At 38.6% G+C, this 17,821-nt stretch overlaps 2 protein-coding genes and 1 non-coding gene across 6 annotated transcripts in view; 2 read left to right on the top strand and 1 right to left on the bottom strand.

Moving 5' to 3' along the window:
• Window positions 1-13,483, top strand: part of LOC143888023 (ubiquitin carboxyl-terminal hydrolase 10-like) — a 28,065-nt gene extending 14,582 nt beyond the window's left edge. The window contains exons 4-13 of the mRNA XM_077392305.1: window positions 324-392; window positions 479-574; window positions 2,227-2,649; window positions 2,808-2,948; window positions 4,142-4,312; window positions 9,068-9,325; window positions 9,422-9,570; window positions 11,890-12,450; window positions 12,535-12,811; window positions 13,000-13,483. Of these exons, the coding sequence (XP_077248420.1) occupies window positions 324-392; window positions 479-574; window positions 2,227-2,649; window positions 2,808-2,948; window positions 4,142-4,312; window positions 9,068-9,325; window positions 9,422-9,570; window positions 11,890-12,450; window positions 12,535-12,811; window positions 13,000-13,167 (2,313 nt within the window). The 3' untranslated portion in view covers window positions 13,168-13,483. The remainder of the gene's footprint in view (window positions 1-323; window positions 393-478; window positions 575-2,226; window positions 2,650-2,807; window positions 2,949-4,141; window positions 4,313-9,067; window positions 9,326-9,421; window positions 9,571-11,889; window positions 12,451-12,534; window positions 12,812-12,999) is intronic.
• LOC143889010 (U6 spliceosomal RNA) lies at window positions 4,867-4,970 on the top strand. Its single transcript, XR_013254637.1, has one exon. It is a non-coding gene; the product is annotated as a U6 spliceosomal RNA (small nuclear RNA).
• A 1,114-nt stretch (window positions 13,484-14,597) lies between the features above and the next one.
• LOC143888022 (glucan endo-1,3-beta-glucosidase 11-like) lies at window positions 14,598-17,821 on the bottom strand. Of its 4 annotated transcripts, none has more exons than XR_013254465.1 (5): window positions 17,423-17,817; window positions 16,742-17,328; window positions 15,908-16,423; window positions 15,151-15,389; window positions 14,598-14,807 (listed from the first exon to the last, which is right to left on the bottom strand). XR_013254465.1 is itself a non-coding variant. In XM_077392303.1 (5 exons), the coding sequence occupies exons 1-5, from the start codon at window positions 17,478-17,480 to the stop codon at window positions 14,765-14,767; spliced, it is 1,281 nt and encodes a 426-aa protein (XP_077248418.1). In that variant the 5' UTR covers window positions 17,481-17,821; the 3' UTR covers window positions 14,598-14,764. The 4 variants fall into 4 exon arrangements, 1 of the variants encoding a protein (XP_077248418.1); XR_013254464.1 differs by having other exon boundaries at window positions 15,158-15,389; XR_013254463.1 differs by having other exon boundaries at window positions 15,238-15,389; window positions 17,423-17,816.

Here is a 17,821-nt window from a genome sequence, read left to right as displayed (position 1 = left end):
GATCTTTAGTTGATTCTTCTTGTTCATTCATGAAGTTACCTTTCAAAATCAAATTGGTAAACAAAATTGTGTGCTGGCACTATGTGTATATACGTGTATGCATATACATTTATATTTCATAATAAATGTCGCAGTTCTGGGGCCTCTGTTTCTTTTATTTGTTTAAATGAAAATTTTGGCTTGTTTAGGTGACATTGATATGATGGCTTTTACATGAATTTTCTGTAAATTCTCTAACAACTCAAACATAAGGAGAATGTTATTGTAAATGATGCAAGTCCTAGTAATGAGTGATGTTCTTATTTCTCTTAACCTAATTTCAGGCTTCTGTACGCGAGCTTTACAATAGAGTGTGCAAACTTTTCAGGCTAGAAGGGAATCTAGAAGGGAAGGTATGTCCAATGATTTTTAGGCCATGAGATTCTTCCTTCAGGATATGGCTTAGTATGACAAGTTTCATTTGTTTATTTTTCGATAGGTTCGTATTTGGGATTATTTCAATAAGAGGAAATATGCTTTATTGGATAATTTCGATCAGACACTGGAGGAGGCCCAGATGCAGATGGACCAGTATGTGAGTATTCTGCATAACGTATCTTTCTAGATTATTGTTATTGAAAATGACTTTGCTTATAGAATTGAGAGAGAGAGAGAGAGAGAGAGAGAGAGAGAGAGAGTTCCACTTTTTTCCTCTTAAAATAAGAGGAAATTTTTTCTTTCCAAATGTGTGCCACATCAGCTGACAGGAAGCAGACAAGGAATGCCCCAATTTCGAAAAAATGCTTTCCCTGACATCCAAACAACTTGTTAACAGCATTTGACAAAAAAATGGTTATTTCCGTCTGCTATGCTATTTGTGGCTTCTAAAGGGACCCATACCCCTTTTTTCCTCTTAAAATAAGAGGAAATTTTTTCTTCCCAAATGTCTGCCACATCAGCTGACAGGAAGCAGACAAGGAATGCCCCAATTTCGAAAAAATGCTTTCCCTGATATCCAAACAACTTGTTAACAGCATTTGACAAAAAAATGGGTTATTTCCGTCTACTATGCTATTTGTGGCATCTAAATGGACCCATACCCCTTTTTTCCTCTTAAAATAAGAGGAAATTTTTTCTTCCCAAATGTCTGCCACATCAGCTGACAGCAAGCAGACAAGGAATGCCCCAATTTCGAAAAAATGCTTTCCCTGACATCCAAACAACTTGCTAACAGCATTTGACCAAAAAATGGGTTATTTCCGTCTACTATGCTATTTGTGGCATCTAAATGGTCCCATAGAGTTTTTTTTATATATAGGGCCAGTATAGGAAATGTTAGTTTGTCCTATATGTTGAAACGTAGAAGCAAATCAGACTTGACTGCCTCCATAGAATAATTTGTTATGTTAGATGTTAGATGGACTCTGGCCATTTCTTATTCTTTCCTTTGCCTTATTCTATTCTTCCTCCTCCCTGGAGCTTATTGCATATGCTGACACATTGATCTGATCTTCCAGATCCTCGATGCTCTACTGTGAGCTTCTCCATTTTCTTAGGACATTCCTTGTTGAAACCAAACACTACTTTTACATCAATCAACTAGGCAGACAATTGGGCTATGGCGGGCTATGTCTGCTCCCCGCAGCAAAATCATTCGCCCTCTGGCCATATTTAAAGATGTGGATGTTCATTATTCCTCATCTTCGCTCTTGTATGTAGATAGTACAAGTTCTAGTGTACTGATACTAGCATTTAACTCCAGTTTCTCGCGGCTGCATAAAACTCATAAAGAAGGGTTATGGAGAAAAGCTTTGATTTGGGTAGCTTTGCATAGTACATCCTTTGAAATGTAACATGCCGATATCTTTGATAAATTTAATGCATAATTCCTTCTATTTACTTGTTTTGGAATGATACTCTTTCCTTTTGCAAAATATTATATAACCATGTATATCACGGGGGTAAAATATCCATTTAAAGTTCCTAGGCATGTTGAATTGAAAGATTTAGAATCATAACTGAGGGAGATTATTCATCATTTCTCAGACTCAAACTGGGTTCTTTTGCAATTATAAAGTCCTCTGCGAGTTTCTAGTTTTCATAAGTTATTTATCAGTACTGACACATGCATGATTCAAATAGTTTTTGTCCATTTCCCATATTTTTCTGGGTACATTACAACTCATTCCTGGGTTGGATATTCAATTGTCCGTTTGGTTCCTTTGTTGACATGTTCTATTTGTGCAGATACTTTTGGAGGTACAACATTATGAGGTTTGGCCTTCTGGTTTTGGTACGGACTCAACAGGAAATGAATTAGCTTTGGTACCAATAGAACCTACAAGATCATCCATATCAATTGCTGGAGGCCCTACCCTGTCAAATGCTGGAGGCCCTACCCTGTCAAATGGTTCTTCCACAGGATATGGCCCTGATTTGTTTCAGGAAAGTGTTTTAACTTCAGCACTAAGGGATACAGAGGATGTATATGAGCTTTCAAGCACCCACACAAGAGGAGATGGCGGGGGATTGACAGGATTACAGAACTTGGGAAATACTTGCTTTATGAACAGTGCCCTTCAATGTTTAGTTCATACACCCCCACTGGTTGAATACTTTTTGGAGGATTACAGTGAGGAGATCAACAAGCAAAATCCTTTGGGTTTAAAAGTACGAGACTGTTCTCATTGATTTCTCATCTTATTTTTTTACGGAGTCATTTTGTAACATTGTTAGTCGTTACTCATTTGATTGTTTCATATTGATTCCTGGGATATATTTTAGGCAATTCCCTTAAAAGTTTCTAATATCTGTTTGTACTTGTGCAGGGTGAGCTTGCAGTAGCATTCGGAGATCTATTAAGGAAATTATGGTCTTCTGGGAGGACACCAATTGCACCGCGTGCATTCAAGGGAAAACTTGCTCGGTTTGCTCCTCAGTTCAGTGGGTACAACCAGCATGATTCTCAGGTTAGTATTATCCGCCAAATGTGTTTGATGTCAGTGGCACTAAGAGAAAATGGAAATGAATGAGAAGAAGCCATAATGAAAATGGAAAGGTCGACGACCGTAACATTATGTAAATAATTTGACCACTGTATATTGATTTTTTTTTTTTTTTTGGCTAATGCTTTTAACTGTGGGATATCCAATGAAATAGTATGTTACTAATCAAGTATCTGATGTCTGAAATAGTATGGCTAATGCTTTTAACTGTGGGATATCCAATGAAATATTATGCTACTAATCCAGGATTTGATGTTCTATGTGGAAGTTTCATTACTTGTAGGGGAGATGGTACTCAGAGATAGTCCTCCCTATGCTTTCTTTAGAAAAAAATGAGATCAGAAAAGATGGATTATTCTGCTTTACATATTCATGCTAAAATTCTAATTTTGTTTATGTAAGATTTTTTTTTGTTTAAATTGGTAAAAGTTTCTTAATGATTAATGTCTGTGGTCCATACTCTTTCATTTGATGTAAAACAGCAATAGTTAGTGAGCGACTGAGTGGTAACCTGATTAAAGTAGCATCTTAAACAGAAGATTCATATAACTTTGTTTGAAACTTAGCTTGGTTAGATTCACCTCTATGTATATATCAACTTATATGTTACCAGAACTAGCTGCTACTTTCATTCTTATATGGAAAGAAGTGAGTTTAATGACTTTTAAGTGATTCAGATGACCGGATTTTGATGATTTTAAGTGATTGAGATGATTGCTACCAGATTTTGATTATTTTAAGTGGTTGAGATGATTTCTACAAGGTTAAAACCATACCATCACCGTCATCAAACTGGTGAAAGTGGTGAATTATCATATTCATGCTTTTCCTCTCAGGATTCCATTGATAGATGCCAGGTCATCATGGTATCTTACTCACTTAACATACTGTTTTCATGGTTGTGACTGAGATGTCAAAACACTTCAGCAAATATAATATAGAAAATAATAGTTTGTAAAATGAATCATGTGAACGGCAAAGATAGTTCAATCAACCCGTTGTTTTTTGGTAGGTGACTGGCCATTGTTACGTACTACTTTTTTATAGTTTTACTTCCGTATTGTTTAAGTGAAATAATTGAGGGTTTCCTTGTGTTTTATTGATAATTTATCTTTGTTTATGTTCTTATTTTTCATGATTAAATTTCTTCTTTCTAGGAACTTCTTGCTTTCTTATTGGATGGGTTGCACGAAGATCTGAATCGTGTCAAAGAAAAGCCCTATATTGAAGCGAAAGATTCAGGTGCTCGCCCTGACAATGTTGTTGCGGATGAGTGTTGGGCCAATCACAAGGCTCGAAATGATTCCATAATTGTGGATGTATGCCAAGTGAGTGGTCGCTATATTTGCTTTTGCGTGCTAATTTCTATTTCATTTTGAGGCTAAGGTTGTTGCGTGCACATCTGAGTGAATTTTATTAGGTGTTAATGTTTTGTTTTGGCTGATCTTCTTCAGGATAAAATATTGTATAATCATTACTCTGTAGTTTATATCAATTCCTTCTTTTCTTTGAAATCTTGTTTCCCACATTAGTTCTTCTTAAGATGATGTATATATTTGTTAACTTATCTCATTTGATAGTGAGTCCTACAAAATTTATTGCCTAGATAAATAGGCAGATACGGAATTGCCTACAAAATCTTATTGCCACGGACCCTTTTCAACATGTATCTACATGATGAAACAGTGAGGGAATAGTTGACTTCCATTAAAATATTTCAGATAAGGGCAAAGAACTGTCGCAAATTTCATGTATCAGTGTTGTATTTTATCGAAACATACACTTTGGTCTCATAAAAATCTCTAGCTATCATGGACTAAAATTTAAATTTCCATCGAAACTGACGTGTCTAAAAAAATGTTTCCATTTCCATCTCCACCGAGACACACATAGGAGACATTTGATAAAATTGGAACGATACAGAGAAGATTAGCATGGCCCCTGCCAAGGATGACGCCCACAAATCGAGATATGGTCCAAATGTTTGCCATTAAAAAAAAGACACATCGAAACCAAAACTATTATTGCTATACTGTACTAGTATACCTTACATAATTATGTTTATACGAATTGCATGTGAAATGGGCTGCATGCATTATGTATAAATAATTAAATATTTATATGAATTACATGTGAAATGTGGTATATACTGAATTATTAGACTTGCACAATAGCTCATGCCACTAGGTGTTCAATCTTCTTAAACCATTATGGGTGGGTTTTTTTTGTACTTATGTGATGGTTTTTTAGTGTGTATTTGTGCTTATTCTAGCTCTTCCTAAAATTTCATCTTTTTTTTTTAAGAAGGTAACATTAAATTGCAATAATCAAAATTGGTACATGGGGACAAGCCGTCCCCCTAAGCAAACAGAGCCCATACATAGGGTCGATCACAAAGATAAAAATAAAAAACAGCTAAAGCTCTAGGGGACCATGAACGATTACAAGGGTGTCCTCCCGGTTGACACCCTCCTTTGCAAGGACATCGGCCCATCCATTCGCCAATCGCCGCCTATGCTGAAGAGAGGGATGGATAATAGAGATCAGATCCCTAATTTCATCAATTTTGAATGCCAGACGCCACAAACCACAGATTTTGTTAGAAGCTCATGCTATCGTATTGGATGAATCCCCGTCTACGATTAAAGGGCCTAGATTGTGATTTGCATACCATCGTAGAGCGAACAAGAGGGCCGAGACCTCAGCTTCATTGGCATCACAATTCCCAGCGGACCCAGAAAATGACATAAGAAGGTTACCCTGGTGGTCGTGGAGTACCTCTCCGATGCCCGCTCTCCCCGGATTCCCACAGGAACTCCCATAAAAATTTAATTTTAGCCAACCATCAGGAGGAGGATGCCACCACGGTAATACCTCAGATTTATGCTTCTTTTCCGCCACGACCTTGATCCAATTCCTGAGCATGTTACCAACAGGATATTGAATTCCACACTTGGCTTTGGCCCATTTGATGATTGAGAGTTTAATGTCAAGAATAATATTCGCCCGGCTCCGCTCCTTTCCCCCTAAAATTTCATCTTAAATGTCCGTCATTTGCAAATGTTTGATGTTTCCATAAGTTTCCATGATTTTACAAGATTTCCACTGAAATTTTTATCTTAAACCGACATGTTCCCATTTCTATCACAACCGAAGCACATCGAAACCGAAATTTAAAACTTTGACCGAAACCTAGTTTGTCTTATCAATTATTAAACATCAGTACTTAAAACGACAGTCATTTGTCTGATGCTTGATACTTTGTCATTTAATATGTTACCATGGTGAGCAAGACATTCCTTGGTAGGTGTTAAAGTATAAAAGATAAACAACGCCTTTCTCCAATAGCTTAAGCTTTTGGAGAAGTTGGTAAGTTAACATGGTATCAGAGCCAAAGGTCTCGAGTTCAAACCTCCCGGATAGCAAAAATCCACATGCGATGGTCGTCCCAAAGTGGGACCACATGTGCCACGTGTTTGCCAAGTGGGCCACACATGCAGGGGAGTGTTGAAGTATAAAAGATAAATAGCGCCTTTCTCCAAAAAGTTAAGCTTTTGGAGAAGTTGGTAAGTTAACAGTAGGTATTCTTTCAAAATAGAACAATTTATATTTGGGTTTTGAGAGTTTGAAGAGTCATATGAATGCTCTAGAATTATTAAAAGCTTGAGTCCTTATGATTTCAAACCTTAAAGAAGTTAAAAATGAGTGGAACTTGGAAGGTATCATATTGGTTCTTCCCAAATTTTCGTAACGGCTCAATGAATTTGCAACAAGTGTCTAGAGTTTTTTCTCAAGTTCCCTTAAAAACCGAGTTCGAACTAAAACTGAGCCTTTGTTTCGATTTAGTCAAGTCAACTAGTCAGATTTTTTGAGCAGTTAATCAAAATTTGATAAATTGACCAATGTGAGGAGGCAGTCCCATATGGGATATCTCGATTTGAAAAAATTTAGAGGATATTTGTGTTTCACTCGGGTCAACTTGCAATTTACTGTAACATCATTGGTGCTTTACATTTCACTATTTATCTTTTTGGATTTGCCCTCTTGATAGGAATGAACTATGATAGAATATGTAGAAATTCTGATGTGGCCAAAGACACTCGTATTGATACCCTACCCTAGGGGGTGACATTTATCGATTTGTTAGAAAGAAAGTAACGGCAGTTTTGGAGAAAATAAAACACAAGGACCGGGGGGGGGGGGGGGGAAGGATAGTTAGGGGAATGAGGGGTATTGTTGGCATCCTCCATTAGTGGTCAACACCAAGGGGGCCTCCACCTTCTTTTCCCTCATTTTGTGGTCTCCTACGAGGCCAACTTGGTTTTTAGGTATTAGTCTTAAATTATGTTTTGAAAAGGGAAATGTTATCAGGACTACTGTATTTTGATGAGGGCACTCCTCACTTTATTAAAAGTACGGTATGGCCCACACCATAGGATGATCCAAACCGTCCATTAGATGGGCCACGGCCTAAATAGATTGTACCTCAAAAATCATTTCGATAGGTTGATCCTAAACCTCTAATCTGAATGTTAGAGGGTTGATCCTAACCATCTATAGATCGGAGGGTTAAGGTCAACCTATGGCAATAATTTTTCGGGCACAACCTATTTAGGCTGTGGCCCATCTAATGGACCGTTTGGATCATCTTATGGTGCGGGCCATACCGTACTTTTAATAAAGTGAGGAGTGCCCTCATCAAAATAAAGTAGTGTTGATAACATTTCCCTTTGAAAATTGTTATTATTTTTCCCGTACTTGAAACTTTGTATTAGAGTTTGTCATTTTTTTTTAACTATGCAGACATCTCCTTTGTCCAACCCCAACTAGTTTTGGGACAAAGGCTTTGTTGAGTTGAGTTGAGACATCTCCTTTGTAAAAGAAAAAGTAGTTAAATGGATGGATGATAAGTTGGAATATTGGTTTCTTTTGTAGCTTGTCTTAAATGAAGCCTTGGACGATTCCTTGGTTCTTCTTTGTCATTTTGGGTAAATTTAATTCTGTTTTTATGATTAATATTGTTCATCTCTTAATCCCCATCCTCTTCTCTTTTCTTTGGCATTTGATAACCCAAACTAAGGTTTACCAATAGTCGGTTCTCCTTTGTTTGAGTCAAATTTGGTAGTCATACTTCTGAAAGAAAAAAAGAAAAGAAAAGAGGGATTCTGGTGCTAAGTTTGTAAAATTTATTCATGCCCTAGTTTCAAGTTTCAACAATTTTTATTTTTAAAATAACGTCTTTTACTGTATACTCATTTAGCATCTCCTATGAACATTACAAGCATCTACCTACGGAAAAGAGAAATGTTACATTTTGTTCCTGCAGTGTTACTGTGTCATCGAAAGTTACCTTGTAACCTGGTCGGGCTTGCCTTGGCCCTGCAGTGTTATTGAGCCAAAAATTACCTTGTAACCTGGTTGGGCTGGACTCAAGCCTATTTATTCTTAAAATAGCTTGACCCGTACCCAGCCCGTTGATTTTCCTAGTCTTGTGACTGGAAAGATTCAGAATTTTCCTGAAAACTGTAGTTTCTAATTTTTGAATTCTTGGGTTTCTGATCCCACTAGGTGTGCAACTTGGGTTGGGTTCAACCCGAAAGTAAGTCAGGTTGGGTTGGCTTTCTTTCAGGTCGGGTTCGGGTTGAGTTTTACTAACCCGGATTGAGTTTGGGTCGGGTTCGGGTTGAGGGCTTGGGCAACCGGACCCAAGTGAAACCCAGCATTTCTTTTATCGCTTTTTTTCTTTCAAGTTTTTAGTTTGTACATTTAAGGCTTTAAAACTCGAGTTGGGTTGGATCAGGTTGGGTCGGTCGGGACTCAGGACGGGTTGAAAAAAAATGGTTCCTTGGGTTGGGTCAGGTTGAATCTCATCAGGTTGGAACTCGGGTCGGGTTGAGTATATGGTTCCTCGGGTTGGGTTTGGGTTGGCCTCAACCCGACCCGAGTTGCACCCATAGATCCCACATGCTCTTTCTATGTCAGTCTTAGGTGCAAGTGAATATGTTTCTTTAGAATTTTGATATTTTTTGTGCAGATCTTTAATGTTTGTTTTTTAACAATGCAAAATTTCCGAGTGTTCTCAGGGTCAATATAAGTCAACGTTGGTGTGCCCAGATTGCAGCAAAGTTTCCGTCACTTTTGACCCCTTCATGTACTTGTCGTTGCCATTACCTTCAATGGTTACACGGACGATGACGGTTACTGTTTTCTATGGCGATGGAAGCGCACTTCCCATGCCTTTTACTGTGACTGTATTAAAGCAGAGTTACTGTAAAGATCTTAGTCAAGCCTTGAGTACGGCATGTTGCTTGAAGGCTGATGAAACTTTATTGCTTGCTGAGGTAAAACTTTTTTTCCTGGAGCTTTTTTCCGTAATTGTTTCATTTATGATGTGATCTAATTTCATGGTTGCTGAAGCCAAATGTTGTCACTTGCAGGTTTATGATCATCGGATATATAGATACCTGGAAAATCCTTCTGAATCACTGTCTGGGATAAAGGATGATGATCATATTGTAGCATATAGACTTCCCGCAAACCATTTGAAATTACCTAGACTGGAGATAATTCATCGGAAAAAGGAAATGTAAGATATTCTCTTTTATCTGTTACCAGATACTTGTTTCAGTTGTTTTCAAAGTCACTTTGGATCTGAAATTATTTGCTCTCATAATTTCTGTTACACTTGGATCAAGTGTCTAAAAACTCCAAGTTGATCATTAGTTGACTTGGTTTTGGCTGTACTGAGTCCATTAAAAACTCCATTTACTTGCCCTAGTTGATAAAAAAAACTTGCTGCATCAATCATTGGCTTGCCCGAATTAACTCGGTTTTACCTTGAGCGAGTTCTTGTCATATGAAGGATTTTTAAACATTGCTCATGTCTAGTATGAGAGTTATGGATGTTTTACTAAATAACTTGCCCTCGTTGAAGAAAAAAAACTTGCTGCATCAATCATTGGCTTGCGTGATTTAACTCTGTTTTACCTTGAGCGAGTTCTTGTCATATGAAGGATTTTTAAACATTGCTCATGTCTATGATGAATGGCATGATCATGTTGTGAGATAGTTATACCGGGATGGTGAATTTTCTTTTTCGTTTTACTTTTTTTTAGTTTTTTTTTTTTTTACTGAACTACTGCTTTATTTCATTTGATCTGAAATGTATTAGGATCATAGCCTTTCTTTTAGGCCCTGAAATATTGATTCCGAAATTCTTAGTTGAGATGGAATGGATAAAATGGAGTTACATGTTACTAATTACAACTCTTAGATAACCGTAGCTAATTGGCTGTTGCATTCCTAAGTTTTTTCCTTCCAGAAAACCTTAAGGGGCTGTTTGGATACGCAGAGTTTAGAATCTTGGATTTCCTCAAAATCGTTGATGGGAGACAAGAGAAGGAGGAGACCAGCCATCATTTTCTGATTTCTCGCCCTTCTTTCCGTCAGCAAGAGAATAGGAGATCATCCCGTGTTTCCAGGTTTTAGAAATCTCAGGATGGGGAAGAGATTTCTAAAACCTGGATTTCTTACTTAAAATCCAAGATTCTACAGAGAAGCGAAACGGATGGTCTCCGTCTTCTCTTGTCTCCCATCCAGGATTTTGAGAAAATCCAAGATTATAAGTCTGCGTATCCAAACGGCCCCTAAAAGTTAAATTTCCATAGAATATATCTGAGAACCTGATGCTTTGTTATATGAACGTCCTTTTGATGTTATGAATATTGGTTTGACTGATTATTTATTATTTAACTATGAACTCTGAAACCGGACCTCTTCTTGCTTACACATGTACTTTGCATTAGGTTTGGTTTTTGATACAATGCATATTTAACTTACACACTCAGCATAGATCTAGTTTAACCTTGAGAGAAAAAAGTCACTAAGTTCAAATCCAGTGCATACTGTAGTTACAGGTCTTGTGAGGAGAAAATCTGTAGATCAAGTTCCAGATCTAATAGCTGTATATTTCCATTTGATATTTCTGTACTTGTCTACTCAGAGACATCTGCAAATCCAACCCTTATTTCTTTGTGCAGAGATCTTTCACCGTCCCTTTTCATGTAAACTTCTTTAGCTTGCAAGAAAATTCATGCTTATTCACACTTCAGACTCATGGGCCCTACTAGGAGGTTGCTTAATGAGTTAAAGAATAGTGACAGCTTCAATGCTACAAAGTGCCTTTTCTTAGTTAAATCTTCCTGGATTAAAATCTTATCAACTCAATGCAACTCATCTGAGATGGCTTGGTTTGAGAATCAATTCAAAATAGTTGTATAACTCTGCATCTCAGCTGAACTCATGAGGACTCCATCAAGTCAGAGAGGTATTATCTTGAGTTGCACTTGTAGCAGCATAGCCTTGCATCTGAGTTGGGTTCTGCCGAAGCAACAACTAAGCATGATTTTCCAATTCTCTTCCACTCATTTGTGTATTTCTATATCGAGAATGAGTGACAAAATCAATGAATTACTTCTCTTTCAATGGTTTTTATCATAATTTGAGTGACGTAATCAATTAATTGCTTGTCTATGATGATAATTGATTTCCATGTTGGATGCTTGAGACATGTTGCTTTGTGATAGTATGTTTTCTTAGGAAGATGCTTTCTTTGTGGTCGGAAAGAATTTATTGCTGTCTAATAAGCACTTACTATATATTCTTTCAAAGGATTCTAATGCTGAATAATGTACTTAGAAAAATCTACTCCTGAGAAGTAGATATTGCGATTATTAACTTTCATGGGTGTTCCCTTGGTGTAAATTGAGCTGATTCTTTACGCTTTGTTCTGATGGTTCAACAGAGATCTGTAGATGTACCGAGTTCTTTCTGATGGTTTGACAGAGATCTGTAGATATATGTAGATTTCTTAGTAGTAATTTTTTGCTTGCTTTCTTGCTGACAGGGACCTGCAGAGCAGTGGATTCCGGGAGCTTATGGGAACACCATTGGTGAGTTATTTAGAGGAGGGAGCACAAAGTGTTCATGATATCCAAGCTCACATAAGTGCTATGCTCGCGCCATTGTCACGGAAAAAAGCATTACTTTCTTTGGATCGGATCAAAACCAGCAAAGAAAATGGCTGTGGCCTGGGAGTTGATGCCGACAGGGTGATCGACAATTGCTATCGTAGTCCCAGTCCTATGGACCCCTCTATATCCAACACAGAACTAGAACACTTACCAAATGGGGAGTCGACTGTTCAACTTTGGTTGACAGATGATAAGTGTTTGAGCAAAACACCTCTGGAAAATTGTTCTCTCATTATGTCAGGTCCAATCATAAGGGTTTTGGTGGAATGGTCCAGCAGAGAACACGAGTTATATGACGCCAGCTTTCTTGAGGATCTACCCGAAGTTTTTAAACCTGGATTTACTGTAAAGAAAACACGGCAAGAAGCGATCTCCTTATTTTCATGTTTGGAGGCATTCTTGAAGGAGGAACCTCTAGGACCTGATGATATGTGGTTAGTGAGCTCTCTACCTTTAAACTGTGGGATTACTTTGCAATTTGCCATTCATCTCTCTCATGTGTTGCTTTGATAATGCAGGTACTGTCCTACATGTAAGGAACATCGGCAAGCCTCTAAGAAACTAGACTTGTGGAGATTGCCGGACATTTTAGTTTTTCATTTGAAGCGATTTTCTTACAGCCGATTTCTGAAAAACAAACTCGACACTTTCGTGAACTTTCCTCTTCATAATCTTGATTTAGGGAAGTATGTAAAGCATGAGGGTGCTCCTCCTCAGTCTCACGTCTACGAACTCTATGCGGTGAGCAACCATTATGGTGGCTTAGGCGGCGGTCACTATGCTGCCTATGCAAAGGTAAAGAATCATAAGCCATTTTTCGTAACCAAATTCTCCCGAATAATTTAAAAGATTTGGTTCCTCATTACTAACATCTTTGGCATTGTTGATGGTATAACACTAATGTTTGATCTCATTAACATGTTCTTTTTGTTACCTAATGTTTTTTTTCTAAAATTAAGTGGTTTTTTGTACTGAAATTGCAGTTGATAGAAGATAACAAATGGTACCATTTCGATGACAATCATGTTTCTCCAATTGGCAAGGATGCAATTAAGACCTCGGCAGCTTATGTGTTATTCTACCGAAGAATTGAAGTTCGGCCCGGGATGGAAGTCGGGGAATCATCTTGGTCTGGCTCTCCAAGTTCTTGAAGTATTGCAGTAGAAATTCTATATGGTGCTATTTTTTTGATAAAATTGCATATGGCCTTCCCTTTGCAGTACTGCTGGGAGGGTAGCAGAGTGAGCTACTGTGGCCATGTAGCGAGGCGAAATAGTGGAGGGTTGAGCAGGCCCGCGCCTCCGCTGTGTAGGATGGGTAGGGGTGATTGGAAAATAGGGGAGCTAATTCGGATCTTCTTAAAAAAAATTGTTTTTGTTTTGTGGGTATAGAAATTTTGAGATGGTAGTAGGGCAATATGTACAACTGTTATTATAATTAGTTTCGCTTCTTTATTTACTAAAGAAATATGAACTAGAATTTTTTGTTTTTATCATCACCAAAACGGTTTACTCAGTGTTAAAAATGACACTTTGTAGAGATTGGTTTTACTAAAATTCATTGTCTATGGTTGACTATAATTGGATGATTAGCTTCCATTAATCAATTTCTTGATTAGATCATCCAATCAAGTTTCAGCCAAAGGCAGTGAGATAGACTAGTGGTGGCCTACCTGATCCGTTGAAACGGGGTACCACATGAGGGATTGATTAGACTGGCAATTCACTGGATTAGCTGGTGTAAAGGATTCTAACCCAAGTAGAAGCAAATAGCCCAAAGCAGGGTATCAAGGCTTACAGTTAGTTGCAACGTTGTCTTTTTACTGGTTGGGCGAAATCCTTTCAATGTCATTAGAATTATAAAATCGAGGCAAGAGTGCCTACGGAGATTAGCACATGTAATTGAAGAGCCACAAACTTCATAGCAGATCTACAGATACTCTTTTGTGGAAGGAAAGGAAAATAGATTCCCACTTCTTTACTTTCCTCACTCTTGATTTGAGAGAAAAAATGAAACAGTTAAAAAAGGCTTGCATTTGGAAAATTTACAGCCAAAGAGGACTGTCATGTTAGTAGTATAGGGCAACCAAACAATGCTCCGGAGAAGGAAATAATGTCTTTTTACTTTGATTTTCCCTTATCTTTAATGCGCAGGTAGAGGTGATGCAGTGTAAAGAAAGAGGTGGGATTGAGCTTCTAGCTCCATGGGGCTTTGTTCTTCAACCTGGAGGTCGGAGATTCAATCCTAGCTTAAGCACCAAAACAAGAGGGGTTGGTAGTTCAGTAGTTTCACCCAATGCCCAGCTCTTGGTTTTCATTTCCTCCTTTTCTTCTAGTGTGAGAATGCTTGGAAGGGGCCAAAATCTCACATTATTTATCTTCTTACTACGGTGGAATTCATCTAACCTGCTGGAGTAATTAGTTGTTTCACATGGTATCAGAGCTATTGCCTCATGGCAAGTCATGGGTTCAAAACCAAACAACTCCTTAATGTTAAAAATTCATATGTATGGCCAATCCCAACCCCAGAAAAGAGAAATGCCACACGAGAGAGAGAGAGAGAGATGTACGAGACCACAAAATTCAAAGTAAAAATGAGCCACTCTGAGGTGGTTGATTTGATTAATATTCCTAAATTCCCGGTAATCATCAACAAGGGGCATCATTAAAACAGAATTAATAAAAAAAACAAATGATTATTATCAAGTGACCTGAATAGAACATCTGAAATGGGGTTTCTTTCACTATTCTAACTCTCCTCCCAAAAAGTATATCTCCTTCTCAATAACCCCCTGCAAAATCAAAGAAAAAAAACAGGAAAAAGGAAAAAGAGATCCCATTAGAATAACGAAAAGCAATTATAAGAGCAACAACAACAGCTAATAACTAACCAAACTAATGAGGACAGTCTTAAGAATTCAAATCCGCCCTGTAAGTTTTGGATTTTGAGAATCGATTTTGAGTAAAAAACTGATTATAGGACTCTTTTAACCGCAACTTTGAGTCCAACATACTCAATTGATTCTCCAAATCCGAAACGAATAGAAGCAATACCCAAAGGTGATGATGGACTGCGGAAAAGCAAAAAGTATAAAGCAATCCTCAAGTTTCTGAGGGGGCAGGAATTAGTACTACCACCCACTTTAGTTTTGGTATGTTGTCCCCCGTCCATCCATTCCCAACAACAAACAAAATATAGAGATGTCCCTTTCACAGATTTACCTTTTCCCTATACTCCTGACTCTCTCTAGCTCTAATCTCTGTTTCCATGAAAGGTCGAGTCTGAGAAGCTCCTACCATAGAAAAAACAAACTCAACGACGCGCTAATCAGTCCTTGCAGGTAAACCCCAAGAACACCAAATCGCAATTTCTCCTGCAAAAAGGGGAAAAAAATACCCATTAGATAAAATAAAAATCAGGACCAACAAAGAGGTTTAAAACTTAAAATAGCTCGCCTGATGCCCAGGTTAGATTTTCCCAATGCATATTTTCTAGAATACGCCGTGAATTACAGTTTGGGGAGTGATAAATCGACCCCCTATGTGTCTATCTCTCTCCTCTCTCTCTCTCTAACACATAGGAGAGAGAAAGACACATAGGGGTCGATTTATCACTGCCCCAATTCTACTCTGGTTTTCTTACCATCTAACCATCGGAGGATTAAAGAAGTCTTAGGCCCAGTTTGTTTTGAATTTTGAGAATCGATTTTGAGTCCAAAACTGATTGTTGGACTCAAAATTTAAGGTATATTTGAGTCCAATAATCAGTTTTGGACCCACAAGCGGCTCTCAAAATCCAAATAAAAAAGGGCCTGAGCTGCAGAAATTGTTCAGAACACTCCTCTTAGACTGATTAATCGAACGATGAGCTCATTTTTCAAAAAGAAATTACCGATGCAGAGTAAATAACAAAACCGCCGGTAGTAATATCCGCCGGGGACGGAGTAGCTGCGCTTTGGCTTCCATTCCGGCCACCTCCGCCACCGGTGCTGCTGCCATTAACGGAAACAAGGCCGAGCGGATATGCCGGCGTTCCGTCAGGCTTAAAAAGCCCGTAGTTTCTCTCTGACGTAGGCCCAGGTTTGAGATTCTCGTTAAAGAGAGCAAAGACGTAAAGATCTAGATTCCCGTTCGGCTTCATCGGAGTTCCCTTCTTCTGAGAGATGAGTTTCATAAGATTCCCGTTATACTTCTTTGCATTCTCCACCGTTGCTCCGGCCTCGTCTTCATCTCCCTTCGACGGCCATCCCGTCTCCGATATCTGTACAGGAAGCTTGCGGTAACCCTGGCTCGCGAGCGCTGTGTAAACAGCGTCGATTTGCGCGAACAGCATGTTTTCGTACCGGAGATTCGAGGACGGATCTAAAACCCCTGGATTCGATTCGAACAGCACGAAATCTAACGAAACCTACAAGAAAATGTGTGATTTGAGAGTATCTCTAATGGTGTATTGGCAGTAATCCAACGAGAGCTACAGGAAAATGTGTGATTTCGTAGTATGCTAATGTATCTGATGTATTCGCAGTAAAATAACCTGTAGATGTGATCAGATCTATAGGAAAATGCGTGATTTCAGAGTATACTAATAAATCTGATGTGTTCGCACTTCGCAGTAAAAAAAAACCTGTAGATCGAATAAGACCTACAGGAAAATGTGTGATTTCGGAGTATACTGATGAATTTGATGTGTTTGCAATAATAAATCTATAGAAAATAAAACACTAACCTGCTTCGGATTCGCTTTGTAAGCGAAATAGGGATAGGCATTGATGAGAAAAGGCGATCCTGTCTTTGAATGGAAGTTAAGAATCGGCGAGATATATTCCGTCAGATCTGGCCGGAAAGAACCTGCCGACGGTGGATACGAGGTCTCGAGAATCGCCAAGGAGTGAGCTGTGGTGATACTAACCTGTTTTTCTAACCCTAGGGTTACAAGTGCGGAATGCACGTTCTCCATAGCCGGTAGGAGGTTCTCCATCAGATCCGAATCGTTTCCGGTCAGGACCTCATTTCCGACAGTGATACAGGTGATTTTTGTCGCCGGAAAGTAGGCTTGAACGTTCGTCTTTATCCAGGCCAAAGCTTTGGACTGATCTTGCATTTTTGAGAGGCATTGATTTGGTAAGCTGACTACGAATTCGATCTCGGTGTTGGCAAATGCTCGGAGGACGCGAGAATCCGCATCGTAGAGCTTTACCTTGCTAACTTCGATTGATTTCAGGATCCGAACCACGTTTTCCGGCGAGGGGAGATTGTCGGCGATCTGACCGTAGTTGATTCCGACCGGAGTAGATAATGCCGGAGTCAGAGAACCTGTACAGATTTCAACAGCAAAAACTCATCGAATTCGGATCGGACAAAACTCAACAAAAAATGACAGAGAAAAAGAGGAAAAGAAAAGCGTTACCAGATAGATTAAGAAGAAGAATCAGTAGAGAAGAGAAGTAGAAACTGTTGCATGCCATAGCTTCGCTGTAAAACAAAAAATCAATCACTCTCAACTGAGAGAGAGCGAGAGGGTATAAGGCGTGACAGTACAAAACCTTAAAACCTTAAAACCCTAAAACCTTAAAACCCTATTTCTTCCTCTCTCTCTCTCTCTCTCTCTCTCTCTCTCTCTCTCTGTATCTTTTATCTTCCCTAAAAATCGAATTTAGAAAAGCATGTCTCTGAGTATGGCGAAGGATGGTGGTGTTCCGCAAGCAAAAGGAGCAGAAAAAGAGGGAGGCCTGGTTAGAAATTGATTTAACGGGTCCCACACCTTCGCCCACCTTCGCTAAAACCCTGACAACTCCTATTCAAGGAA

The sequence above is a fragment of the Tasmannia lanceolata genome, unplaced genomic scaffold, assembly GCF_043159265.1.
Source record: "Tasmannia lanceolata isolate RefF3 unplaced genomic scaffold, GAP_Taslan_0.1 ptg000012l, whole genome shotgun sequence".
In the NCBI taxonomy this organism is placed as follows: domain Eukaryota; kingdom Viridiplantae; phylum Streptophyta; class Magnoliopsida; order Canellales; family Winteraceae; genus Tasmannia; species Tasmannia lanceolata.
The sequence above is the reverse complement of the archived record's forward strand: the minus strand, read 5'-3'. Positions and strand labels throughout refer to the sequence as shown.

What these genes read in the sequence shown, in the direction of transcription:
- LOC143888022 (XM_077392303.1), bottom strand. Translation starts at nt 17,480, where the DNA reads ATGGCATGCAACAGTTTCTACTTCTCTTCTCTACTGATTCTTCTTCTT. An exon ending in ACAAAGCGAATCCGAAGCAG is followed by an intron (nt 16,424 to 16,741) that starts GTTAGTGTTTTA and finishes ATTTTCTTGTAG; the next exon opens with GTTTCGTTAGATTTCGTGCT. An exon ending in TTGTTATTTACTCTGCATCG is followed by an intron (nt 15,390 to 15,907) that starts GTAATTTCTTTT and finishes CCCTTTTTGCAG; the next exon opens with GAGAAATTGCGATTTGGTGT.